The sequence below is a fragment of the Oratosquilla oratoria genome, chromosome 27 (assembly GCF_046742065.1).
Source record: "Oratosquilla oratoria isolate Oo_2021 chromosome 27, ASM4674206v1, whole genome shotgun sequence".
Taxonomy (NCBI): domain Eukaryota; kingdom Metazoa; phylum Arthropoda; class Malacostraca; order Stomatopoda; family Squillidae; genus Oratosquilla; species Oratosquilla oratoria.
The window spans coordinates 12,126,890-12,154,809 of NC_134803.1; the positions used below are offsets into that span (position 1 = coordinate 12,126,890).

Sequence of the window (27,920 nt, forward strand, 5' to 3'; positions counted from 1 at the left end):
CAACTCTCCCACTGGGGTGCTGGGGTGTAGGACAGTTGCTCACCGGATAATTGCTCACCGGACAGTTGCTCACCGGAGAAGTGACAAATAGGACATTTGCTCACCAAAGGATTATCTTTTACTTCTCTTGAACTTATATTGTATCATATATACAGCAATAATACAGAAACAACATCCAAACTTTTAGTTTTTAATTCATTATAAAATTCAATACCAATTTCTTCCATCAATATATAGTAATGATATTCTACTGGTCCAGTCTAATGGTGTGGCTAACTATTCGTATGTATCTCTGTCATTTAATAAGTCGAAAATTTTACTTTCATAGTCTGAATTGACTCCTAACCTTAACACTTCTATTTCATGAACTAGAAGTGTTAGGGTAATTAGTCAATGAAACAAACTAAAAACAATGCATTAGATTATATTGTAGAGTTTGATAAGTTCTTGGCCTCTAACAATTATGGTAAAGATTTACTTTATCTGTGCCAGGGGTATGCTGCAGGAAGTCAGTGTCTTCCTGACTTTCTAAATGCAGTTGGCCACACCATTAGACTGGACTTGTAAACCACTAAGGACAATAAACCCACTTCAGTACTGCACCAGTTGTAAAACTGTAATCACTATATACTGATGGAAGAAATTGGTATTGAATTTTATAATTAATTAATAACTAAAATATGAAAGTTTGTATATTGTTTGTGTATTATTGCTGTAATAAATTTCAATATAACAAAAAATCCTGTAATATTGCTGTAATAAACTTCAATATAACTGAAAAATCCTGTATATTATGTTATTAGGTTTGTATATTGTTTGTATATTATTGCTGTAATAAACTTCAATATAACTAAAATAATCATTTGGTGAGCAAATGTCCTATTTATCACTTGTTCGGTGAGCAACTGTCCGGTGAGCAATGGTCCGGTGAGCAATTGTCCGTACCCGGGGGTGCTGTTACCCGCATTGTATATTAATGTATATATCCATGTACATAATTTATACAATAAACTTTTATTAATTGATTAACCATTGTCACATTTAGTCTTCGGACATTTAGTCTTCGGACATTTAGTCTTCGGACATTAAGTCTTCAGACAATTGGTCTTCCTTTGCAAAATAACTGGTCTTCGGGCATTTAGTCTTCTGGACAATTAGTCCTCATCTTCAAGTTATAATAGGATAATCAGCTTAAAATATCTGTATTAAGAAAAAAAGATAGATTGAAATTCATGTATATACAATTCTTTATTATTTATAGACACATATGATATGTATTATTTTCAATACAATGTAATACAATCATTCAAGAACAATTGAAATTTATGTATAGATAATTCTTTACTATGTATAGACACATGATATACATTTTTCAATACAATGTAATATAATCATTCACTTTAATAAGTTTACAATTATGTAAGACGAGTAGAATTACCGGTATTTGTCAACGTTCTAGCACAGATATCATCATGAGAAACACAGTTTATTGAAACTTTTAGTTCATGATCGCAGACTTCTTCCAACACGACGAAGGAAATCATTGACATCTGATATGCCATCGTGATGCTGCTCGCAAAGTATTTAGTTTATTCTGAAGCTGGACATGTTTACGCTTAACTCGTTTCTTTGTTTACTTAAAATTTAGAACACCAAAATGCCATTATTATTTTTTGAGCACCAACATAACTACTTTGGTCATTCTTTATTTATACTTTATTTACTTTTATTTATTTATTTATGGATGAATGGATGAATGAACAATATAAAAAAATCCTTTTGGTGCCAAATAAGTCGCTTAACGCACAAAACCTGTTTATTATCTAACTATACCTTTGCATTTGTTTATGTATTCTATTTGTTATCTACATTATTATAGTTTTTATTTATTTATTTTTTATCATTATGATTTTTTCTCGCATCCGACCTAGATATGGGCCAAAAGGTCTCCTGTCAGCATGCTCCACCTTTGTAATCTCGCAACAATTATCGAACACGAGGCCCGAGTGCGCCTAAACGCGTGAGACCGGGACATAATCCTGCCAGAGCGAGATTCCTCAAGAAGGGGGAAGTCTCGGGTAGCAGTACTTTCGGTAATTGCGGTGTGGTTAGCACGTCAATCAGAGATAGGGACTAGGGTAAATGACAGGGCGTAATCGATGTGATGAGCAATCGAGCGTGAATGTTCTCCATTCAGAATCTATCATATCTCTGCGGATAAAAACATAACTTCTCTTTGATCATATTATATGGAAATTACACCTTTTAAAGAAAATAATTCAACTACATGCAATCTATTACACTAAAAACACAATAGTGTTTCTAAATAGAGTGAAGTTTGATCCATACCACCCAGGCACGGATCCAAGATTGTTATGGGAGGGGGGGGGGGCGATAACCGATACTTGAAACACGCCGAAAAACACCCCCAAGAATATAACAAATCTTAAATTCAAACTTGCCCAAGGTTATAGGTGTTGATGTACTTGGTGTATTACGCAAAAATATTTGTTCCCTTTTTGTGCTTCCTGCAACAAACTACTATGGTTATACATAAAAGCAATAGTTTATCCTCGAAGCACCCGTTCGTTACGCAAGAGTTGCACCAGTACCCAAGGGACATCTCACCGAGTTCTTGGAACGTGGTTTGCGGAATATCTTGGCATTTGCGATGGTACCACTTTGAAAGCTACAATGGGATTTGAATATAACTGGTGCGTTATCCCAGTCCATTCTGTGGTCTTCTTGGTTGGCATGATGGAACACGGGAAGTTGACGTCAATATTTAATGGAGTTTTTGTATTCCTTTTTCATGTATATACAAAATATGTATTTCTATTCAACTATGTACTTTTTGCATTGAATATGTAATATACGAAAGCGCTCTGCTTCGTTAGTTTCTTTTTTCAAGTGGTCTACTTTGCATAATACCATGTATCCAATGTCATATTTCATAGCCTATAAATTTTGTATAGCGCATTTCAAATAAAATTTAATTAATATTTTTTATTTAATTGTATGCAATATTTATGCAATCTTTGTATTATAAAGAAATAAACAACAATAGTTTTTAAAATAAAATAAAATCACTCTACATTTATTCAAGTTAGTATGCAAATATGCCCCACATGTTCGAACCTCACAAGAAATTCTACAAGTATTATGTTTTTGGCCAACTCCATCAACCACGCTCAGCAGGGTTGCCAGGTTTTCTACCAGGAAAAATGCCAACTTCTGACAAAATGCTGCCAAAAACTGCCAAATTGTTTTTAAAACATGCCCCAAAAATGCCAACCATTACATTTTCTAAGATTTTTTTTTTTTGCATTTTGGTTTTACATGTGTAGTTAAAAATAATGTGTATAACTACAATTACAACATGAAAACTATTTTTTACAGTTGACTAGCCAATATAAAACAATACCACATGATATAACCAAGATCAAGTAGTTAAAAATGTGTATAACTACAATTACAATATAAAAATCATTTTTACTGTTGACTAGCCAATATAAAACAATGTCACATGATATGACCAAGATCAATTTATATCATTCATGTACACCATCATTTAATTCTAGTGGTACTGTAATAAACCACCATCCTCTGAAATAAATCTACTTTCAAGACTGTGTGTGAAAAGGAAAGAAAGATATGAACTTCCAAAATAAAATATATTATACTCCGTATTATGTGAGAAAGAAAAAATATTAATAATTAAAATAAAATGTATTACTCCATACATTACGTTTAAGTTCCTAAGTAAACTTTTTAGTACCCTCTACAATAAATTAAACCAGTTTATTAAACAACCTCCTAGAGACTATGACATACATGAATAAAAAATACATGTGACTTTTCTATTGTGTCTAAATATAATCAAAAGCATCATCAGATTTAGAAATGTTTGATGCACTACTCCGTTCTTACATATTTTCACTAAAGAAGAGCTGAAACATCCTTTGGCTAGGCACAAAATCTTTGCAACATTTCCCGCATGATATAACCAAGATAAATTTATATCATTCATATACATCATCATTTAATTCTTGATATAAGTAAAAGAATGATCTCTAATCACGACCGGGTATTTAAAAACGCCCCCCAAAAATGCCACCCAACAAATTTTCCTGCCAAACACAGTAAAAACATTCCAATAATACAAAATTTGGCATTAAAAACGCCAATCTGGCAACTCTGACGCTCAGTGATGATCTGCATTCGCAGAACATAGATGGCAGGCTAGCGGTAACCACGAATCGTAACCACGAATCGTAGCTGGGGTCGGTAATTTTGCAGAGGATAAAAACGTTACTTCTCTTTGATCAAATTACATGAAAATCACACCTTTTAAAGAAAATAAATCAAATAATGCAACCATATGCTAATTTGTTATGGTATATGTAGCTGTGGTTGGTCATACTGAAATTACATGAAAATCACACATTTTAAAGAAAAAAGTTTAAATAATTCAACTATATGCAACCATATATATATAGAAATGTGCATTTGAGCAAAACCCGTCCTTGTTTGGGTTTTGTTGTATTGTTCGGCTTTTCTCGGTTTTCTCGGCAATTAGTGAGACCGCTAGTATGAGTAATGAATGCTTATGCCGAGACAGAACACAGTATCTTGTCTTTTGAGCTTTGTTAACCTAACTTCACTTCTAATGTGAATTAAAGCACAGACACAATTTGAATGATTTGAAAAGCATGCTCTGTAAAAGAAGAGTATATCCACAAATTCCCTAACTTCCTCCAAACTTACCCAACTAATGAAATGTACCGCCTTACCTAGAAGTAGCAGAATTACTGTTAATTGCTCAAGTTGTGTAGCTTCCGAACTGCTCCCCGTTGCGTTGGCGAGGCCTGTATTTGGACTTTGTTTTAGTACAGAGCATAACAGTCATACCATCTTATTCACAAATTTACTAAAGGTATAGCCTACTAAATCCAAAATTGTACAGTACCTCTCCGCAGGTACGAAACAGTGCTGCCTTACAGTTGACATAAACACAGTGCCACCCATCCAGAATGAAACTTTCTTTAGTGATAAGAAATATAAGTTTACATTATCTTCGCTATTGGAACATGTGCACTCTATGTCATTATAATGATACTTTTAATATTGTACTAACGTATACGACATTTTCTATGTGAGACAAGACTCATGAAACTATTTCTTCAGGGTCTTATCTTCCACACGCCTAGAAAGTCGCTAAACAGCCGATGAATGTCAACAGCCGAATGATATTGACAATATTGAAATGTACACGAAATAGTAAAAAAACGTATGCAAAAGTTCCAACGTTCGTGACTAGAACAAGGTTAGTGTTTCAGTTCCTGAATTTTGATCAGCTAAATGTATATCCAACAAAAATATATGACTGTTACAAAGCAAGTTTGTGTTAACATTGGTGGTTTACGTATGTCATGATTATGATCATTAGACTATGATTATGATTGTATCAAAATGTTTACATGTCATCGATTAACATTACGTATATTTTTGAGAACAGTATCGTATCGATAAGGTAGATTTCTAGTAATGCTAAAGAAGGGATAACAGATGTTTAAAAGAGTGATCAACATTCTTCTTTGAATTGATATCAGTCCTCAATCGGCATTGGTGGATTGAAGACGAGGAATTTCATTTCCAGTTGGATTAGATCATATCATTAGGTTTCAGATATGTAAATAACCGGGGTGTCATCGATGTGCATTTAGTAGATTATAAGTATGGATAAGGTTTCATTCAGGTAGGGTACTAATTTAGTAGTGAAAATGTTAGAAGAAATGCCATCATATGATATGAGGACAAAACCTCATATTTTTTCCATGATTATCATGTAAAAAATATGAGGTTTTGTCCTCATATCATATCACATGATGGCATTTCTTCTAACATCTTCACTACTAATTTAGTACCCTACCTGAATGAAACCTTATCCATGATGATATGCTGTTGCCATTTGGCTTTGCCACCTTTATATACTCTAGTTAGGGGAAGTGAAATTAGGTGGGATGTCCATAGTGAAAAGAATCCTCTACCCAGTATATGGTGAAGAAGAGAGGAGTTAGAGATGCAGGCATTTAAATGGGCATTCTCGGTTAATTCAACCAATTTTTTTTTTAAATTAACACCCTCATCTCTCAGATTTTGATGAAATATAGTGATAGGGAAATCATAGCCCCTGAATCCATTTCTGAAATTTTCAGATCAATCAGACAAACGGTTCAAAAGATATGACCTCGGGAAATTTGAGGTCGCATGTGAGGTCATGTTTTAAGTGACCCATAACTTGGTTAATAATGATCAGAATTGCATATATGTATATACTAAATATATTTAGAATCAGAAAAAGCCAAGGAATTCAAATACAGCCACTATCTAGGTATGCGCGAATCCACGCGAGGCGCCACTGTCGACCATGTACTGTTTACATTGCCATTTTTTGCGGCCCACTAGCTTCTGTTTAGGTTGGTTTGAATGCTTGCCGCGTTTAGTGCATGCGCAAGATATTCATATTACCTTGTTGTTTTGCAAGTGTATGCCCAATTCTTGAAATATAATTTTTTTTCAGCGATTTAAACGGAAATTTGGTTATCAAACTCAGTAACATAGTTTTCCAAGTAAAAATATTAAGGTAAGGCACCAATAAAGATTATTTTAATTTATATAGACATGTTTATCAACCTATTTTCTCCCGGAAATGAGAAGCTTAAGATAGTTGATCACTTGATGTTTGAGCTTAGGGTCTTCACATGTAGGCATGTAGTCATGCAGGAAACCATGCGCGGCACCCTATCGCCATCTTTTGCGCCCCGTTTTTTTTTTTTTTTTTTCTTCTTCTTCTTAGTTTGAATGCTTGGAGCGTTCAGCACATTCGCAAGGTATTAGAATTATCTTGTTGTTAAACAAGTTTATGCCCAGTTCTTCAAAACTTTACTAATTCTTGCCGATTTCAACACAATGGCAAATTAGTTTTCCGAGTAAAAGTGTAAAGGCAAGAAACTAAATCATATAATATTTAATGTAACAATGTTGTTTATTAGCCTCTATTCTACCGGATATGAGCAACTTTGAAATCGTTGGTAATAGCGCAGTTGTGCAATCTAAGTTTCTTGAAGCTTAGATGCCTATTCGACATATCGTTGCCATGGCAACGTGATAGGTGTCAGTAAGAACGGTGTAAGAGGAAAGTCCTGCATTGTTTTTGACATGCTCAGGATATTTTTGGACCCATAAAACCTCTACATGCCAAGTTGCATGTCAGTTGGGCCAGGGGTTTGGATTTTATTGATTATTTCTAAATTGACAACAGTTGCCATGGCAACGTGATAGGTGTTAGTAGGAATGTGTATCAGAAGAAGGTCCTGCAATGTTATTGACATGCTCAGGTGTTTTATTGACCCGTAAAACCAAAATATGCCAAGTTGCATGTCAGTTGGGCCAGGGGTTTGGATTTTATTTATGATAATCTGAAAATTGACAACTTCATGGTTGCCATGAAAAGGCAAATATGGTATGATGGAGATGTCTTGCATTGTTTTTGACATACTCATGTGATGTGTTGATCCTTAAAACCCAAGTATTCCGAATTTTAATAAAATTGGACCAGTGGTTTAGAGTTAATGTGTATTTCTTTACCGAAATCTTTACAAATGACCACCCTTAATTCTAACATTTTGCTATGGTGAAGTCCAGCCAAAAGTGCGGGCTAAAGAAATAATTAAAAAAATCATATCTCACTTATTTTTCGAGCTATTTAAAAAATTTAAAAAGCATTTTGTTTCTAATAAAATTACCTTTCATATGCAACAATAATTTAAGAGTTAAAAAAAAAATGAAAATTTTGTGCCCGTACCTACACTATCCGAGTTACGACCTAGATAGGTTCCGACCAACCAGTCGTAAGTCGGATCCTATTCAAAATGGCCGACACAAAGGTTCTACTCTAGGATACATATCAATCTGTTGCATTTTTAAGTAACTTTTTCTATTGAATACTATTAAATACAAGCTGTTTACTGTTTATTTATCAATGCTTTTTAGTTTCATTTTTCTATTTTTTTCTATTTCTTTAATGTTTTAATACTGTACTGTATTTCAGTATATATACATATGCAGGTACTGTATATATATACTATACCTGTATACACACACACACACGTATTAAATATAACCTTGCTTACCATTTTTAAGTTTTTTAAATTGTAGTTTCCTTTTAATAATTTTTTCTTAATTCTTCAATTGTTGTATGTACTCTAAATATATGTGAATTTTAAGATCTATTTTTCTCATCCATTTCAATCCATTCTTTCTTTAACTTACCATATCATATTAACAACTAAGCAACTGAAAACAATACTGTATACAACTGTAGGAGAGAAGCCAAACGCAGAGTATGGGATCCAATGCATTTAACGTTGCGCCCAGCAGGGCTTCTCCCGAAATAACATAGTGGACTTTTTTAAGGCTATCGACCCATAAGGGGGTCATTAAGCCTGGTGTGAAGTTGTTCAGTCTGTACTTTTTTACACCAGTTTCATGTCCGTTTCTCCCCGCAAGCTTGGGTTATAGAAGGAGTCAGATATTTGTCCACTATGTTATTTCTGAAGAAGCCCTGGTGGGCAAAACGTTAAATACATTGGATCCCATACTCTGTGTTTAACTTCTCTCCTACAGTTGTATACAGTATTGTTTTCAGTTGCTTAGTTGTTAATATGATATGGTAAGTTAAAGAAAGAAAATACTTATTATAGTGTATTCGTATTAGTAAACTCATAATAGGCATCAGCTAGACGTGGTCGTAAGTATGTAAATATCCTTCATCCATAATTTATCAAACTCCTCCACAAATGCCTTATCTGCAGGCGCATCACTGCTAGCAGCCTCACCTTTCGACAACACGTGGTGAACCTGGTAACGCTCTCGAAAGCAACGAAATCAACCAGCACTCACTATGAACTCATGTGAAGCGTATTCTTCACCTGCACGTTCTTTCAACATGTGAAATTAACTTGTAGCCTTACTTTGCACTGCTTGCAACGTCACTCTCACATTTCTTTGCCTATTATCTTCCAATAGCAACTTTTCCATCTCTGCCATAACTGCCGTACGCGATGCCAGTTGCCACAACTATCTTACGCGCTGTGCTGCCATACATGTACAGTAAACTCATAATAGGCATCTGCTAGATGTGGTCGTAAGTACGGGTGGTCGGAACTCGCATATGTCGTAACTCGGATAGTGACTGTATACAGGTTTTAAAACTCGAAGTTCAAAAATAGATAAGTTATACAAAAAACAATATTTGAGGTCACAATTTGACCTCCGGGGTATCAAATGAGAATTTTTTTTTTTATAGATGTAGAAAATGAAGACAAAGGCATTAGTTATTAGAATCGGCAAAAAAAAAAGTTTGTGTATGTAAGTATTTTTCATGAAACTAACCTATAAATGAACACCATATTCCTAAGTCTGGTGTCAATTCTACCTATTTTTCCACACGTAATCTCATATTTTAACATATAGATTTTTTTATAGATATTAAAGCAAAGACTGGGATCTTAGCAATGAGAAACAATCATAAAATCCAAAGTGTATGCTGGTGAGCTATGAGAAACAATTAACAGTGTTGCTAAACAGCCTGTTGAAATAAGTTGCTACTTGTGGAATTTTAGCATCCTTGTCCACAGGTTAGTACAGTTGCAGCCATATAACTGGGTGGTTGGTGGGTATGGTGCTCTGATCCTTCATGACTCAAGGCTCAAAACATCAAGTGTACATGGTGTAACGTAATATTAGATATTACGTCATATGTGTAATTATGTTATAGAATTGTGTTCCTTTGTATTACATAACTATGTTCATATTTCTTGTCTATGTATGTATTGTAACAATGTTAAGCAGTAACGCCCGTCCACTATATGTAATCTTGCCTACGTGCGGAGAGAGGTGCGCACTCTTGTAGAACAAACAGACAAGCGAAATCCTGAATAGTTCGGAGCGCACAGATTTGACAGTTACTAAATAAGTAGATTGTTCAAGCGAGTCGAGGGTCTTAAAACTACCCATGTTGACGTGTGTTAACTTACACTCCTCCCCCTCTTTCGCTCACCCGGAAGTATCCCGCTTCCGGTCCAATGGTATATAAGCGGTGGAAATCGCTCACTCCTCGTCATTTTCTCGCATATCTTATCTCTTGATAAAAACTGGAAGTTTAGACTCATGAGACGATTGGTGTGAAGTGATCACCCTTTTTGCCTACATTACGTGTCTGATATACATTGCATTACTTATACTTATATTTGTACTTATTACTTATTTTGATGCATGTTCCTGATCTCTTTGTACTTAGATAGTACCATATTGTATACGTATCTAGTGTTTCTTATTTGAACGATAATTTCCATATTCTTATAATCATGTAACGGTCCCATTGACCCTACTGCCCATTCTCTTTTGTGTTGATTGCCTGTAAATATTTTCCATATTAATAATTTCGTTTACTAGTTTTATCGCTAGTTTAATATTCCTTTCCTGGAATCTTCTTTGTTACCTTTACTTCTAGTCTTACGAATTATCTAGGCCCTGACCAGATAGTTCAGTCCTACAGTGGCTTCTAGAAGTGAGCTGGTTCTTAAGCACATATCCGTTATACGTAACGTCTCTTCACTAACCAGCCCGCCCGTAACAATGGCTATAGTTTCTAAAAAAAAATATTACCATATGTCATCTAATTGATTTTCCTGTATTCATATCTTTACAGATTATATCACAATGGTTCGACATTTGAAATATTGCCAGGATCCAATTAAAAAAACACAAAAAATGCATAACAATCAATCTTAGAAAAGTGACAGATAAACTTGTTGAAAAATGTGTTGGTAGACTGAAAAAAAACTCATTGTTGTGTGTGAACTGTTGGAAAATAAAAATGAAAAACCCCACTGTACTTAGTACCACTGAAAACAAGTCTGATCAAGATTCAAGTGAACCATGTGCTATTGACAGTGATTTGAGTAACATGTCTCCAATTAAAGATGTGAAAAGTGACAATGATTGCTTCATAGTGGAAAATCCTTCAACCTCAGTTCTTGCACCCCAGAACAAGGAAGAGCTGATGGTGTATCCCATCTCAAGTGGCATTGGAGAAAAGAAAAGAATAAGGAAAGGTCACATTTCTAATGAACCAAAAATTACTTGGTGACCCAAAGCATATCAAACCAGAAGAGTATGTTGGGTGTATTTACAACAAGGAAGTTTGGTATGGAATTGTGGAAGAATACTGTGAAGAGTTTGATGATTTCATAGTGAACTTTCTACACCCTTCTGGGTCATCAGGAACAAGTTCATATTATTATCCCTCAAACAAGGATTCATGTGCTGTGCCAGGACATCATATATTATCTGTAATGAATTGGCCTACCCTAGGAGGAGGCAGCAGAATTCAATACATTTTTCCCAAAAAAGAAATTGATGAAAGCATTGCAAATGCAAGACTGGTGTTGGCTAGCACATGAATCCTTAAAGTAGGTGAACATTGTTCTTTGTCATATATATTATTTTCAGTGCAGGTTAACAATAATAGAAGTTTCATTTCTTATATTCTTGGTGTTTGCCAACCTCAAATCTAAGGACTAAGATATTACAATTCCTGGAATATATATGCAATTTATAAATTTGGTGTTTTCTTAAATGACATTAAAAGTACCAACAATGATTTTTTATTTTGTTCACTTGTAAATTAGTTACATAAAAAGTACTAACATTACCAAACATTTTATGATTGTTTCTCATTGCTAATAATCTGTCTTTGTTTTTATATCTATAAAAAAATCTATATGTCAAAACATGGGCTTAAGTGTGGAAAAATAGGCAGAACTGATGCCAGACTTATGAATATGGTGATCATTATTGGTTAGTTTTATGAAAAATAATTATATACACAAACTTTTTTTTGTTGCACCACAGGTTCACTCCACCCACTTCTGCCTTCCACACAATTTTTGCCTTCATTTTTACATCTATAAAAAAAAATTCTCATTTGATACCCGGAGGTCAAACTGTATATTTGAATTCCTTGGCTTTTTCTGATTCTAAATGTATATACATATATGCAATTCTGATCATTATTAACCAAGTTATGGGTCACTGAAAACATGTGACCTCACATGCGATCTCAAATTTCCCAAGGTCATATCTTTTGAGCTGTTTGTCCAATTGATCTAAAAAATTCAGAAATGGATTCAGGGCCCACAATTTCTCTCTATACCAAATATCAGCAAAATCTGAGAGATGAGGGTGTTAAGCACTGGTTGATCTGACAGAGAATCCCCCATAACTGGGAAATCTGAGATCAGACCGGACAACCTTATATTCAGTAGGTATGGGTAAATCCGTTCGTGGTGCCACCATCGCACATGTACTGTTTACAGTGCCATCTTTAGCAGCCCGTTAAAATAAGTTGGTAAATGTTCAGTTGTGTACATGGATGCTATATAGTGTTATAAAATTAATTATTAATTTTGTAAATTATAATGTATCAACATAATATGCAATTTTCTTGGTGGAAATAAAAAACAAAAAAGTTGCTAAAACAGATTTCGTAAGTAACGAAGTCATGCCAGACAAATGGTATGCCATGTTTGTTATGATAGATGCCGACGTCGAAGAAATGAAAGGATGATAAATTTGTCTAACCTAACCTAACCTAACATATTTAGTAAATCGGTACCTGTAATTTAAGGTCTTACACATTATATACACAAACTTTTTTTTTGCTGGTTCTAATAGCTTGCCTTGCCTTCATTTTTACATCTATAAAAAAAAAATCTTATTTGATACCCCGGAGGTCAAACTGTATATTTGAATTCCTTGGCTTTTTCTGATTCTAAATGTATATACATATATGCAATTCTGATCATTATTAACCAAGTTATGGGTCACTGAAAACAAGTGACCTCACACGCAGTCTCAAATTTCCCAAGATCATATCTTTTGAACCGTTTGTCCAATTGATCTAAAAATTTCAGTCATCATCCATTAATTGCCTGAAGTACAGTAATAATCAGGCCATCAGCATCTGTGATGACGATGATGACCCAGATGATCTTTAGAATTTGAGGTACTGCATTACTAAAGATTGGTTAGGTTAGGTTAGAACAGACTAATTTATCATTTCATTTTTTCGACCTCAGCACCTATCAAAACATAGTATATCATTGAACTGCTGCAACTTCATTCATTAGAAAATAGGTTTTAGCAACTTTTTTGTCATTGATTTCTGCCCAGAAAATCGCATATTACATTGATCAATTATAATTTACAAAATTAATAATTGATTTTCTATTGCTATATCTCATAGGTGTGCACGACTGAAATTTTTACCAGAAAGTGGAATATAGGGCAGAAAACCATAAGGAAGAGCCATTTACAGATGGGTGGATGGAGTAAGGGAGTAGAACAAATGGTACCAGGATTGGATTGGAAAGAATTGGCATAGGATGGAACCATCTGCAGAGGCATAGTTAAAGCACTGATGAGCTGTTTGGCCTGACAGTCACCAGAGGTGGAGGTGCATAAGTGTTTATATTTTAATAAGAATCAGTTGTATGCACTTGTCCATGGTCATAAAGACATTCCCTACACCAACTTTTTCAGCTTTTCTATGATTGGCCTAAGGAGACAGTCTTAAACTGACTGCTAGACCATTGGAGAAGTGCAGTTAAAGGAAGTTGGTTTATTGTGTGCACAATGCAAGAAGTGAACCAATTACTAGAAGAAATAGGCTTCTTCCCCTTTACAAGTGAGGTAGCCAGCCAAAGTATGCACCCATCCCACTCCTACCCGTCAATCTTTTCCCTTTTATCTTAGCTCCTTGTAGACGAAGTGTTATCCATTGCCGATGCCCACTGCCTGGGTGAGAAACAATGCAGTAAGACCAGCACATTCACAGGAGGGCCAACAGCTTCATTTATATGATGAGCCTCCCCCTTGCTCCTCTTGAGAATACAAGTGGAAATCCCTTTGGGCACCATTAACTTATTTTCTATTCACAACTATTTTTCATTTATACCTATCATGCTCTCTTCTCCCCCTGCTCAACAGACAGGCCTCTTTTACTCAAAGACCTTTTCACCCTATCCATCCATGTCTGCACCACAGGTTCACTCCACCCACCTCTGGCTTCCACACAATTTTTGCTAGTCACATTTCTTTCATTCTTTACATGTGTCCAAACCATCCCAGTATTCTTTCAACTGCTTTATCTTCTAGCTCCCTTTCCACCCCACTCTCCTCCTCACATACTCATTCCTCACTCCATCCTCATAATCCCCAAACATACTTCTCAAACATTTCATCTCAAACCGTCAACAAGTACGGAGCTGCCTAGTGTAGGCCTTATGGTCTTTTGCAGTCTCCTTTATTCTTATGTTCTTATGTACTCCAGTAGGCTGCATCCAAAAGACGAAATTTCTCAGTAGTGCAAGGATAGGAGGAGGCCAGGGATGTATTGAATGGGAAGGGGAATGCTTGTGGTTGTCTGAGATGGTCTAATGCAGTGTTATTAGTGTCTACCAAGCAAAAATGGAAGGGAATCAGGGCAGAACAAGGAAAAATGGCAGCGAGATCGAGCTGAATGTTACCACAAGCACAAAGTCATCTAGTGGTGCAAAACCAAAGATTGATGTAAATAGAGGCCTTGAAAATCTAAAAAATAAGTGATGATGAACCTTTTTCTGGATTTGCTAAATACAAGAGAAAAAACTTGAGTTGAACCATAGACATAGAAAAAGTGATGAGTTTTAGCAAGAGTTCATGGGATAAAGAAATCATGGATCTAAAGAGATTATGAATCTAAGAAAGGAATACCTCAAGGTAAACAAAGAGGTGTGTGATTTAAAGAAGAAGACATATACCAAAGGCTTTTTTCCCCTTTACACAGGAGGTAGCCAAAAGAAAAAGGCACAGAAAAACACCCCACCCACTTCATCCCTTACATACTCCACTCCCCTCTACCCTCCCTCTTATCTTGGCACCTCCTGGATGATGGGTCATCCCTGCATCTTGTCCACTGCCACTGGGTCAGAAGCAGTGTTGCAAAACACAGCACATCCACAGCAAGGCTGCTTCATCAATTCGGCGACCCCCCTCTCCACCCCCTCATGCAGAAAAGGAGAAGATGGGGAGAAATCCCTTCAGGCTGCATCAATTTATTTCTCATACATACTCCCTCACCCCCCTTCCCCTACCCACTACCCCTCATGCATCACAGCATCATCCATACACAACCCTCCATTCACCCCTCTCTTCTGTCCTCTCCCATCCTTCCTCAACAGACATTCCTCTCTTTTGCAATGCCCCTGTTACCCCATCCATCCATCTCATCCTAGGATGCCCCCTCATGTTTACTCCTTCCACCTCTGCCTCCCACACCTCTTTTACTAATCTTTCTTCACTCATTCTTTCCATGTGTCCAAACCATTCCAATACTCTTTCATCAACCCAATCTCCCTACTCCCTTTCCACCCCTGCTCTTCTCCTCACCTCCTCATTTCTCACTCTATCTAGCCTAGTAACCCCCATCATACTTCTCGAGCATTTCATCTCAAACACATTCAAACTCCTCTCTTCCTCTCTTATGTTCCATGTTTCTGCCCCATACAGTGCTGTCAGCACAATCACTCCTTCATACAATCTCCTCTTAGCATCCATTTCCAAATGTCTATTTCTCAATCTACATTCTACCTCCACCCCCACTCCTCCCTTTCCTGCCACATTCGCACCCAAGTATCTAAAACTATCCACTTCCTCCAGTCTTTCACCCTTAATACTCACTTCCAGTTTGCTGCCACTCTCTCACCTTGAACATCTCATCACCTTACTTTTATCCACATTTATCTTCAGTTTCCTTCTTTCGCACACCTTCCCAAACTCTGTCACTAACTTCCTCAATCCCTCCTCTGATCCTGCTACAAGCGCAGTGTCATCAGCAAACAACAACTGGCTTTCATCACACTTTACTCCATTTTCTTTAACCATCTCCAACCCGTGACCCACTACCCTTGCATTCACCTCTCGCACCACCCCATCCCTGTATAGATTGAACAGCCAGGGCAACATAACACATCCCTGACAAAGTCCCACCTTTACCTGAAACCATTCACTCTCTCCATTTCTAATCCTAACACAAGCTCTACTACTCTTGTAAAAAAAATCTTGACTGCTCTTAACAGCATTCCTCCTACCATATATATCTGCAATACCTCCCATAGTGCCTTCCTGTCTACCCTGTCACAAGCCTTTACCAAACCCATAAAAGCCCAAAAAACATTCTTACCTTTACCTATAGCTTTCTCACATATCTGTCTCACCACTCTCCATTTCTAATCCTGACACATGCTCTACTACTCTCATAAAAACTCTTGACAGCTCCTAAAAGCTTTCCTACTGTCCCATATACCTGCAATACTTCCCACAGTGCCTTCCTGTCTACCCTGTCATAACCCTTTTCCAAATCCATAAAAGCCTAAAAAACATCCTTAACTTTTCCTATAACTTTCTCACATATCTGTTTTACCACAAAAATCTGATCTACACAACCCCTACCTGTCCTAAAACCACACTGTTTCTCTCCTAATCCTCTCAATCAAGACCCTCCCATAAGCCTTCTCAACTACACTCAACAAGCTGATCCCTCTGAAACTACTACACTCACATTTGTCCCCCTTTCCCTTGTAAAGTGCACCTACACAGGCACTCCTCCAGTCCTCTGGCACTCTACCCTCTCTTAAACGTTAAATAACCTCACCAACCTGTACCTCCTTTTTTCAGACATTCTGCATGGCATCCATCCTACCCAGGTGCCTTACCTGCTCTCATATTAACAGCTGCTTTCACTCCATCTTTCCTTATTTCTCCATTTTCTTCACTCATCACTCATTTTCTTAGCGCTTGCCACTGCAACTACCTTTCCCTCCTTATCCTCCTTCACATTTAGCAACTCCCTAAAATACTCTGCCCACCTTCCTTTCACTGCCTTCTCTTCCATTGAGGTAAAATGTAAAAACAAAAGGATGAGAAACAAAGGTACCACCAATAGTGGGACTTTAAAAAAAGAAGTAAATGATTAAATACAGGCAATGTCTGAAAAAATTGAGAATAATTTAGGACAAGGGAATTTCCGAAAGATTAAAAAGAATGGAAAGAAAGCCAATTTGGATAGATTTAAATGAGTGCAGTGTGGGATTAGGGAGGAATGTTAATGTAGTGGTATTGGGAGACCTTAATGCTAGGGTAGGAAATGAACTAATAGATGGAGTGGTTGGGAAGTGTGGAGTTCCAGAAAAGAATCGTACTGGAGAGTTGATGGTGGAAATGTGTCTCGAAAGAGAGTTGATGAGAACAAATACAGTGTTTAGGGATAAAGTCAAGCATAAGTACACATGGGAGAGGGTGGTTGATGGAAGGGTGGTAGATAGAGCATTAATGGACTATGTAGTGGTAAATAGGAGAATAGTAGGAAAAGTTAAGGATGTACATGTTCTAAGGGGAGAGAGTGGAGGAATATTAGATCATTTTCTGGTGGAAGGTAAGTTGAAAGTGGAGCATAGATGGAAAAAGAGGAAAAGGACAAAAAGTAGGGAGGTGCATAGAGTGAACTGCTTAAATGAGAAAGAAAAGGAGGAGTACAAAAAGAAGCTGAGAGAAGAGTGGGAGGGAGTGAAGGATAGAGTAGAACTAGGAGTGGAGGAGGAATGGGGATGGTTCAAGGAGGGGGTCATAAGGTGTGCAAAAATGGTGTGTGGAACAAGGAGGATGGGAGGAAATAGAAGAAAGGGTAGTGAGTGGTGGAATGAGGAAACAAAGAAGGTTGTAGAGGAGAAGGAAGCTTTCACAAATTGGTTACAAATTAGGACAAGGGAATCATATGAGAGATATAAAGAAAAAAGAAGAGAAGTAAAGCATAAGATAAAGGAGGCAAAGAGGAGAGATGTGAAATGGGGTAAGAGTATGACAGAAAATTTTGAAAGTGAATAAAAGATGTTTTGGAAAGAAATTAAGAGAGGAATGCGAGGAAAATCGAGTAGAGAAGAAAAGGTAAAAGGTGCAGATGGAGAGATGATAATGGAAGAGAAGGCAGTGAGAAGATGGGCAGTGTTTTTTAGGGAGTTGCTAAATGTGAAGGAGGATAGGGAGGGAAAGGTAGTTGCAGTGGGAAGCACTAAGGTAATGAGAGTGATGAGTGAGGAAAATGGAGGAAAAATAAAGAAAGATGAAGTGAAGGCAGTTGTTAAGATGATGAGAGCAGGTAAGGCACCTGGGTTGGATGGATGTCATACAAAATGTCTGAAAACAGGAGGTACAGTGATGGTGGACTGGCTGGTGAGGTTATTCAATATTTGTTTAAGAGAGGGTAGAGTGCCAGAGGACTGGAGGAGTGCCTGTATAGTTGCACTTTTCAAGGGAATAGGGGACAAGTGTGAGTGTAGTAGTTTTAGAGGGATCAGTTTGCTAAGTGTAGTTGGAAAGGCTTATGGGAGGGTCTTGATTGAGAGGATTAGAAGAGGAACAGAGGGAGTAATTGGTGAGGAACAGTGTGGGTTTAGGACAAGTAGGGGTTGTATAGATCAGATTTTTGTAGTAAGACAGATATGTGAGAAAGCTATAGGAAAAGGTAAGGATATTTTTAGGCTTTTATGGATTTGGAAAAGGCTTAGGACAGGGTAAACAAGAAGGCACTGTGGGAGGTATTGCAGGTATATGGGATAGTAGGAAAGGTTTCAGGAGCTGTCAAGAGTTTTTATGAGAGTAGTAGAGCATGTGTCAGGATTAGAAATGGAGAGAGTGAGTGGTTTGAGGTAAGGGTGGGACTTAGTCAGGGATGTGTTATGTCGCCCTGGCTGTTCCATTTATACATGGATGGGGTGGTGCAAGAGGTAAATGCAAGGGTAGTGGGTCAGGGATTGGAGATGGTTAAAGAAAATGGAGAAAAGTGGGATATAAGCCAGTTGTTGTTTGCTGACAATGCTGTGCTTGTAGCAGGATCAGAGGAGGGATTGAGGAAGTTAGTAACAGAGTTTGGGAAGGTGTGCGAACAAAGAAAATTGAAGATAAATGTGGGTAAAAGTAAGGTGATGAGATGTACAAGGGGAGAAAGTGGCATGAAACTGGAAGTGAGTATTAAGGGCGAGAGACTACAGGAAGTGAATAGTTTTAGATACTTGGGTGTAAATGTTGCAGGAAAGGGAGGAGTGGAGGTAGAATGTAGATTGAGAGAAATGAGTAAATGTCTTGGTGGATTAAAAAGTAATGAGAAATAGGCATTTGGGAATGGATGCTAAGAGTAAATTGTATGAAGGTGTGATTGTGTGAGTACATGCCTTGGTGGATTTAAAAGTATAATGAGAAATAGACATTTGGGTATGGATGCTAAGAGGAGGTTATATGAAGGAGTAATTTTGCCAACAGCACTGTATGGGGCAGAAATATGGAACATATGAGAGGAGTTTGAATGTGATTGAGATGAGGTGTCTGAGAAGTATGATAAGGTTTACTAGGCTGGATAGTGTGAGAAATGAGGAGGTGAAGAGGAGAACAGGGGTGGAAATGGAGTTGAGAGATTGGGTTGATGAAAGAGTATTGGGATGGTTTGGACACATGGAAAGAATGAGTGAAAAAAGAATAGTAAAAGAGAAACTGGAGGAAGTGAATATTTTTAGATACTTGGATGTGAATTTTGCAGGAAAGGGAGGAGTGGAGGTAGAATGTAGATTGAGAAAACTTAGTAAATGTCTTGGTGGATTAAAAAGTGTAATGAGAAATAGACATTTGGGAATGGATGCTAAGAGGAGATAGTATGAAGGAGTGATTATGCTGACAGCATTGTATGGGCAGAAACATGGAACATAAGAGAGGAGTTTGAATGTGTTTGAGATGAGGTGTCTGAGAAGTATGATAGGGGTTACTTGGCTAGTTAGAGTGAAAAGTGAGGAGGTGAGGAGGAGAACAGGGGTGGAAATGGAGTTAGGAGATAGGGTTGATGAAAGAGTATTGGGATGGTTTGGACACATGGAAAGAATGAGTGAAGAAAGATTAGTAAAAGAGGTGTGGAAGGAGTGAACATGAGGGGACATCCTAGGATGAGATGAGTGGATGGGGTAAAAGGGGCTTTGGGAAAGAGGATGTCTGTTGAGGAAGGGCAGGAGAGGACAGAAGATAGGGGTGAATGGAGAATGGTTGTATATGGATGATGCATGAGGGGGAATGGATGGGGGATAAGGGATGAGAGAGTACATACATACATACATATACCAAAGGCTTTTTCCCCCTTACATGGGGGGTAGCCAAAAAGAAAAAGGCATAGAAAACACTCCCACCCATTCCATTTCCCATATATTCCACTCCCCTCCACCCTCCTCCCTCCCTCCTATCTTGGCACCTCCTGGTGTGAGAAATAATTTGACGCAGCCCAAAGGGATTTCTCCCTGTATTCTCTTTTTCTGCATGAGGGGATGGAGAGGGGGGTTGCCGATTTAATGAAGTGGCCTTGCTGTGGATGTGCTGTGTCTTGTGACACTGCTTCTGACCCAGGTCAGTGGGCCAGATGCAGGGATGACCCTTCATCCAGGAGGTGCCAAGATAAGAAGGAGGGAAGAGGGTGGAGTGGAGTACAGTGTGATAGGGATGGAATGGGTGGGAGTGGTTTTTATGCCTTTGTTTTTTGGCTATCTTCCTTGTAAGGGGGGAAAAGCCTTTGGTATATGTGTATACATTGATGACCTATTTTCTGGCTTTGGTAAGTAAAAAAAAAAATAGAAACTCATGGGAGCGAGAATTAATGGAATTAAGGAAAGATATTGTGATTTTAAGGAAAGACTATTTTTAAGTAAATAGAGAGGTATGTGAACTAAAAAAGAAGAATTCTGAAGTAAATAATGAGCCATGTGAATTAAGAAAAGAACTAATTGAATTGAGGTTAAATGTGAAAATGAAAATATTAAAAACAATGATACTACCAATAGTGCGAATTTAAAAAGAGGTTAATCACAAAATAGAGGCAATGTCTGAAAGAATTGAAGAAACCTTAGGTGAGTAAAATTTGCAGAAGTTTAAGAAATGGAATGAAAACAGAAAATGAAGAGATAGCTTTTAAAGAAATAGTACAACAAATACAGGAAAATACAAAAGACACAATTATTCAAGTAATCAAAGAAAAAGCAAATTGGGTCAGAGGTACAGTGGATAGAAAAAATGTAGTATATGGATTAAAGGAAAAACATGGTTTGGTTAGGTACTTGAGAGAAAAAGCAGAAAAAGAAATGACAAAAACAATTCTAAAAGTACAAGATAATGACAAAGATGTAGAAAAAGAAGTAGAAGTATATAGAATGGGACAACATTCTAAAGAAATAAATCAACCTTTAAAGTTAAAACTAGGACCACAAATTGTAGCAGAAGACATACTAGCAAAATCAGGTAAGCAAAGAGTGAGCATTAGAACAACATATGGTTAAAAAGAGAAATGAATGTTGAAGAAAGAGAAAGAGGGAAGACACTAAGAGATGAAGCTAAAGAAAAAAAAAAAATGTGAAGAGAATGAAGACCAAAAACAAGAAGTTCTATTGGAGACTCTTAGACAAGAGGCTGAGAAGATGGTACACAAAGGTAAGCAAAATGAAAGGAACAGAAAACAAGATGGGGTATGAAAAAAATTAAAATTGGCCTATACTAACATAAATGGATTAATTTCAACATTGAGTAAACTAAATGATTATTTATCAGAAGAAAAACCAGATGTAATGGTAATTGTGGAGATGAAATTAAGGGGTCCACTATCACCAAATATTGCTGGATGTGGGTAATATAATTATTGGATTAAAAGTAGAAATGAGAAAATGGCAGAGAAATTATATTTTTGGCCAAGAAAAACTTGAATCTGACAAAGGTTACAGATGGTAAAAATAGTGTAGAAATGATCATGATAAAAACTGAAGACAGCAACATGAAAAGTAGAAAGTTTGTGGTGATTTATGTGCCCCCAAAAATGGGCTTTTGGAAAGAGGGTGAGCATTTAAAAATGTTAGAAGATACAAGGCATTCATTAAATGAGATGCCGAAGGATGGAGGTAACCTGGTATTTATGAGAGATTTTAACTGCAAGCAAATTTATTGGGAAGAGATGACAGTGAATGGCAGAGAAGATCTATGGGGAAATATATAACTTGACTATAGAACATACAATGACACAATGTGTAAAAGAAAATACCAGATATAGAAGTAATGAAGAACTGTCAAGACTAGATTTAATATTTACAAAAGAACCTAAAATTGTGGATAAAATTGAATAGTGACCATATACTAATAGAGATTGAACTAAAGGAGTAAATATATATATAGAGATGAGAAATACAAAAAAGGAAGACTGATGTACAAAATAGACTTTGGGAAACTTAAGAAATTCAAATAGCAAATTGGGAAAATTTTTACAATTAAGAGACACAAGTGGAAGAGAAATGGATGATTTTGATGGAAATTTATAGTGAAGGAGTGAATAAATATCTACCAAGACAGAAACAGGAAAAGCTGTACATTAAGTCCTGGATCAACAAAAGATGTAATGAGGCAAAAGAATAGATAAAGCTAGGGGGGAAAAAAAAAACTGGAAAGTGGCAAATATATATCAGCCATAGAAATGAATACCGTATATACTCTATAGGTCGAAATCTTAAGGAATTTTTTTTAGGCCAAAACCTAGGGGGTCGACCTATACACAAGTAATAATCTTGTTAGGTTGAAATCCAGGCATGACAAGAAAGGCTAGGAAGAACTCTTACCTTTTCTTTAGGTTCAGAAATCAAAATATTTACCTACTAAATACTACCAGTAAACAATGGGTACATAAAATACACGGTACGTACTAAAACATGTAAAATTCCTTCTAGATACGGTAACCCCATACTGTGGTTTTACCTGTTTGTTAAATTTCTTAACACAGGCGAGCTTATTATATCATGTATACTATTACAGTACCCATAATTGTTTAAAAAAATAATGAAATGCTGTGATATTCTATTTTTTTTTTTCGACCATGGGCGCAATATAGCAATAGAAAATTAATCATTAATTTTATAAATTAAAATGTATCAACGTAATATGCAATTTTGTGGGCGGAAGTGAAAATGAAAAATACCTTGCCACAAGCATAGGATCGGAACGCCATCTTGTCTGCCAATTGACGGCCTCGGTGCTTCCGACAGTACCTCGCCAGGTACATTTTCTTGAAGGAATGTTATGGAGCGGAGATACATGCATTCCTTCAAGCTGCAAGAACTTTGTATAGCCAGCAAGCTAAGTGATTGAAAAGCCCGCCAACTTCTCATTTCTTCGTCGTCGGCATGTATCATAACAAATATCAAGATCTAAGAATATAAGGTCAAACCACTTCCGACCGAATTTCGAGGGAGTTGGCGCAGCGAGCCCGTGAACGTCACTTGGCTGTTCAAAGTGGCGTTAGCGGGTCCTATAGCTGTCAGTTGAAGTTGGTCCGTCGTTCGAAAATGACGTCGCCTTCGCTCGCACCGCTCCACTCAATTATTTATATTCTGACAAATATTATATAAAATATATATATATAATATATATAAAATATTATAGTTCCTGTCTATATATATGAATATATAATATATATGATATATAATATATATATATAATATATAAAATATTATAGTTCCTGTCATCCTTGGCGTTTCACAGTTTTCTTCAATGTATCACAAAGAGAAAATGGACGCATCTAAATGACGTCAGAAGCTGCGCAGAACTACTCCAGCGATTAGACCTGTTTACTTAGACCTTGACAAATATGACGTACTATTCGTCCGACACGACTTCATTACTTACGAAATGTTTTAGCATCTTTCTTGTTTTTTTATTTCCGATCACAAAATTGCATATTACGTTGATACATTATAATCTACAAAATTAATCATCAATTTTTATTGCTATGTTGCGCCCTTGGTCGAAACTAAAAATTTACCCAAATTTAGCTTTCTACATGGTATATGTTATTGTTACCATTACCAAAACAATGCATGGATCTCACCATCACGAAAACAAACTGTTCAGTATTGCCAACTTGTTACAGTGACACATGGTATAATCCTAAATATTTTAACTGAAATCCACCAAAATCGTTTTCCTTGATGTCGTCATCTTCACCACCAAACAGCTCCTCCCACTCACTTCTGTGTCGAGTATCGTCATACGAATCAACCTCATCAGCCATAGGAACATCAACATCATCTTTCTCCTCCACATTATCATTAGCCTGATCATCCGCACAGTTGAGATTACAAGACTAACTCTGAGTGTTGGTTAAATTTTTTTCTAACGAAACACGCCTAGCCAGTTTATTCCGAATACCGTACTTGGCAATCTGTTCAAGTTTTTCACTCCGCAGAAATGGCAATTTCAGTGAAACTTATTAAATATTAAAATCAGTGAACTTGAAAAAAACATAAACCAGAATACATCAGAATTAATGAAGTGAAAAAACCATAATCAATTGCTATACCAGGCAAGCCATGCTACTTCAAAGCATTAATTTAAGGCAGTGGAATGCTCACAGCACCAAAAACAAAAACAAACCACTCGACCTATACATGAGGTATATGGAAAATTCCAGATTTTTTGGCAAAAAATGGGGGGTCGACCTATACACGAGATCGACCTATAGACGAGTATATACGGTATGTAAAAGCACACAGAGAGGAAAACAAAGAAACTATGAAAAAGACATCATAGAAAAATGTAAAGATCAACCCACACTATTCTATAGATATGTGAATGGTAAACTTAAAAATCAACAGGAAATGGTGAGACTACACATTGGAAATATAGAATATACAGGATCATATAAATTGGGAGAAGAAGGAATAAAAAAAGAAGAAAATGAGAAGGACCTGGGAGTCATAGTTATGAATAATATTTCACCTGAGAAACATATAGATAAGATTTTTGGAGAAACTTATAATTTAATAAGAACAATTAAAGTGGCATTTACATACCTGGATGAAGAAATGGTGAAGAAAATTCTAATCACTCTGATAAGACCAAGATTGGAATATGCTGCAACGATGTGGTCACCAAGTACAAAAAAATGTATAAAAAAATTTGAAAAGAATACAAAGAGCAATTACAAAATTGGCACCAACACTCTCAAAACTTATATGAAGAGAGACTAGCAAAACTTGAACTACAGACACTAGAGCAAAGAAGAGAGAGGAGATTTGATAGCTATTTACAGAATCATGAAAGGCATAGAAATTATTGATAGAGAGAATCTGATAAAATGGGATGATAGAAATACAAGAGGACTTGGAAAGAAAATCAAGAAAGACAGCTACAGAAGAGATCTGAAAAAGAACAGCTTTCCTCACAGAGTAATAGACAGTTGGAACAAGTTAGATGAGAAAGTGGTATGTGCAAAAACAATACATGAATTTAAAAATAGTTTAGATAAAATGAGATATGAAGACGGGACACCACGAGCATAGCTCCCCTTCCCGTAAAATACAACCAGGTAAATACACACAAAGAACAAGGAAGTCAAAAAAAGTCGACTCAGAAAGGGACCTCGGAGTGATTATCTCAAGTGACTTGACACCTGATAAACATGTTAATAAAATAGTTGTAGAGACTTTTAACTTATTAAGATCAATGAAAGTGGCCTACGACTACATGAAGAAATGGTAAAGAAAATAGTGGTTGCACTAATAAGATCTAAACTAGAGTATGCTGCAACACTATGGGCACTGAGCAAAAAAAAAAAAAGAAAAAAATCATCAAAGACCAGCGACAAAAATGGCACCTACACTATCAAATTTTACATATGAACATGGATTGGAGTGTAGTGATGCTACTGTGATGAAGAGAAAGAGGTTTTGGTGAGTTCGTCTACTCTATTGTAAGGTACAAGTGAACTGATTTTACATGCGGCGGGAGCTGCTATATATACCGCGTGGGTAGTCACCCGTGGTGCGTAATTACATAATTGCACTGGGTTAGGTTAGGTCGGGTCAAGCAGGGTCGCACTGGCAGAGAAGCGTCAGGTCGTGGGCGACATCATGCGCGTTCCATGCCACGTGATCATCGTGGTGTGTACAATATTCCCCTCTCAAAATTGCCTTGGCTTCAGAGGGCGTCCTGCACGTGAGAATTTGGTGGGCGGAGTGTCGAGGTGTGCCGGTTTTAGGCGGTCGATGGAGACCCATTCTGGCCTGCCGGAGATGGAGATGCGGAAGGTCTTGTCCTTACGTTCAAGGACAAGATGGGGGCCAGTGTAGGGACGGGTGAGTGGTGGGGTGTGAGCGTCCGTCCTCAGGAAAACGTGCGTCGAGGTGTGGAGGTGTTTTGGGAGGTATTCCTTCACCTCCCGGTGATGTGTCGGCACGCATGGGGCGAATTTGCCGACAGTGCGTCGCAGCTGCTGCAGGCTCTCGGGAGAATCCTGTGGAGGGAAGAATTCTGCGGGCACGACGAGGGTTTGGCCGAGGACCATCTCTGCTGGAGACACGTTGAGGTCGTCCTTGATGGCTGTCCGAAGGCCAAGGAGTATCCATGGTAGTTGGGGTAGCCAGGAACCGTTGTTGCAGCGTGCCAAAAGGGATTCTTTGAGTGAGCGGTGGGTTCGCTAGACCATGCCGTTGGCTGCAGGATTGTAGGAGGTAGTAGGAGGTAGTACCCAGGAGTTCAGCGAGGAAGTGCCACAGCCGCGACGTAAAGCAAGTTCCTCGGTCGGAGGTGACGTGTTCCGGGAGGCCAAATCTAGCGATCCATCCACTGAGAAATGCTGTAGTGCAGGATGAGGTGGTACTATCCTTCATGGGGATGGCCTCCAACCAGCGGGTTGATATATCAATGGTGGTGAAGAGGTAGTGATGGCCTTCCGACGGGGGGGGGGGGGGGCGACGTCGACATGAATATGTGCGAAGCGTCATCGGGGTTGATGGAATGATCCGATGCCTGATTCAGTGTGGCGATGAATTTTGCTTTGCTAGCAGGCAAGGCAGTATCTGGCCCACTCCTTTGCGTCCTTGGAGATGCTGTGCCAGATGAATTTCTGCTTTAGGAGCTTCGCAGTGACGCGCCTTGAAGGGTGAAACAGGCCGTGTATTAAACTGAACACTTGACGTCGGAAGGCGGCTGGGACGAGGGGTCGTGGGCGGCCGGTACTGATGTCGCAGAGGATGGTGTGGTTGTCGTGAAAAGGAACGTCTTGCCACTTAAGGGATGTGATGGATGTCCTGTAGGCAAGTGTTTCGGGGTTCTCCCGTTGCTTTCTGGAGATAACTACGTAGTCGAGGCAGAGTTGAACTGTGTCGATGGCTATTCGGGAGAGGGCGTCTGCGACGGGGTTCTTTGTACCGGGGACGTGCCTGATAGTGCAATTGAACTCGGCAATGGCGGAGAGGTGGCGGCGCTGTCTGGCAGACCAATCGTCCTGTTGTTTTGTGAAGGCGTGCACCAGAGGTTGGTGGTCGGTGTTGATAAATGAGGAGCCCTCGAGGAAATAGCGAAAATGGCGGACGGCGTGGTGGATGGCGAGGAGCTCTCCGTCGAAGGTGCTGTAGTTGAGCTCGGCCTTAGAGGGTTTTGTGATGAAGAAACCGAGGGGTGTAGGTCTGCCACGGAGGATTTGTTCGAGCACACCCCCCCCATGGCAGGGTTCCACAGGAGGTCCTTCGGTTTTCCGTGAAGGGCTTTATAGAGCAGGTGCAGCGTTTGAGCGATGTTAGGGAGGAAACTGTGGTAGAAGTTGACCATCCCAATAAATTCCTGCAGGGCTTTGATGGTAGTAGGTTTGGAAAATTTGTCGACTGCGGCGACTTTATCCTGCAGGGGACGAACGCCGT

At 37.9% G+C, this 27,920-nt stretch overlaps 2 protein-coding genes across 7 annotated transcripts in view; one reads left to right on the forward strand and one right to left on the reverse strand.

The window, feature by feature from the left end:
• Nucleotides 1-5,108, reverse strand: part of mtm (phosphatidylinositol-3-phosphate phosphatase) — a 161,383-nt gene extending 156,275 nt beyond the window's left edge. For all 4 annotated transcript variants that reach the window (XM_076210225.1, XM_076210223.1, XM_076210222.1 and 1 more), the window contains exons 1-2: nucleotides 4,970-5,108; nucleotides 4,794-4,868 (exon numbers count right to left, since the gene is read on the reverse strand). The gene's annotated coding sequence lies outside the window, so the exon portion shown is untranslated. The remainder of the gene's footprint in view (nucleotides 1-4,793; nucleotides 4,869-4,969) is intronic.
• Nucleotides 5,109-5,188: 80 nt separating this feature from the next.
• Nucleotides 5,189-27,920, forward strand: part of Naxd (NAD(P)HX dehydratase) — a 54,606-nt gene continuing 31,874 nt past the window's right edge. The window contains exons 1-2 of one of the 3 annotated variants that reach the window (XR_012967673.1): nucleotides 5,213-5,326; nucleotides 10,775-11,736. Coding sequence is in view for 2 of the 3 variants with exons in the window: in XM_076210233.1 (XP_076066348.1) it covers nucleotides 5,229-5,326; nucleotides 6,584-6,646 (161 nt within the window). In the remaining variant the exon portion in view is untranslated. Of the gene's footprint in view, nucleotides 5,327-6,583; nucleotides 6,647-10,774; nucleotides 11,737-27,920 lie in introns of those variants that run through there. The other 2 variants (XM_076210233.1, XM_076210234.1) reach the window with 2 other exon arrangements.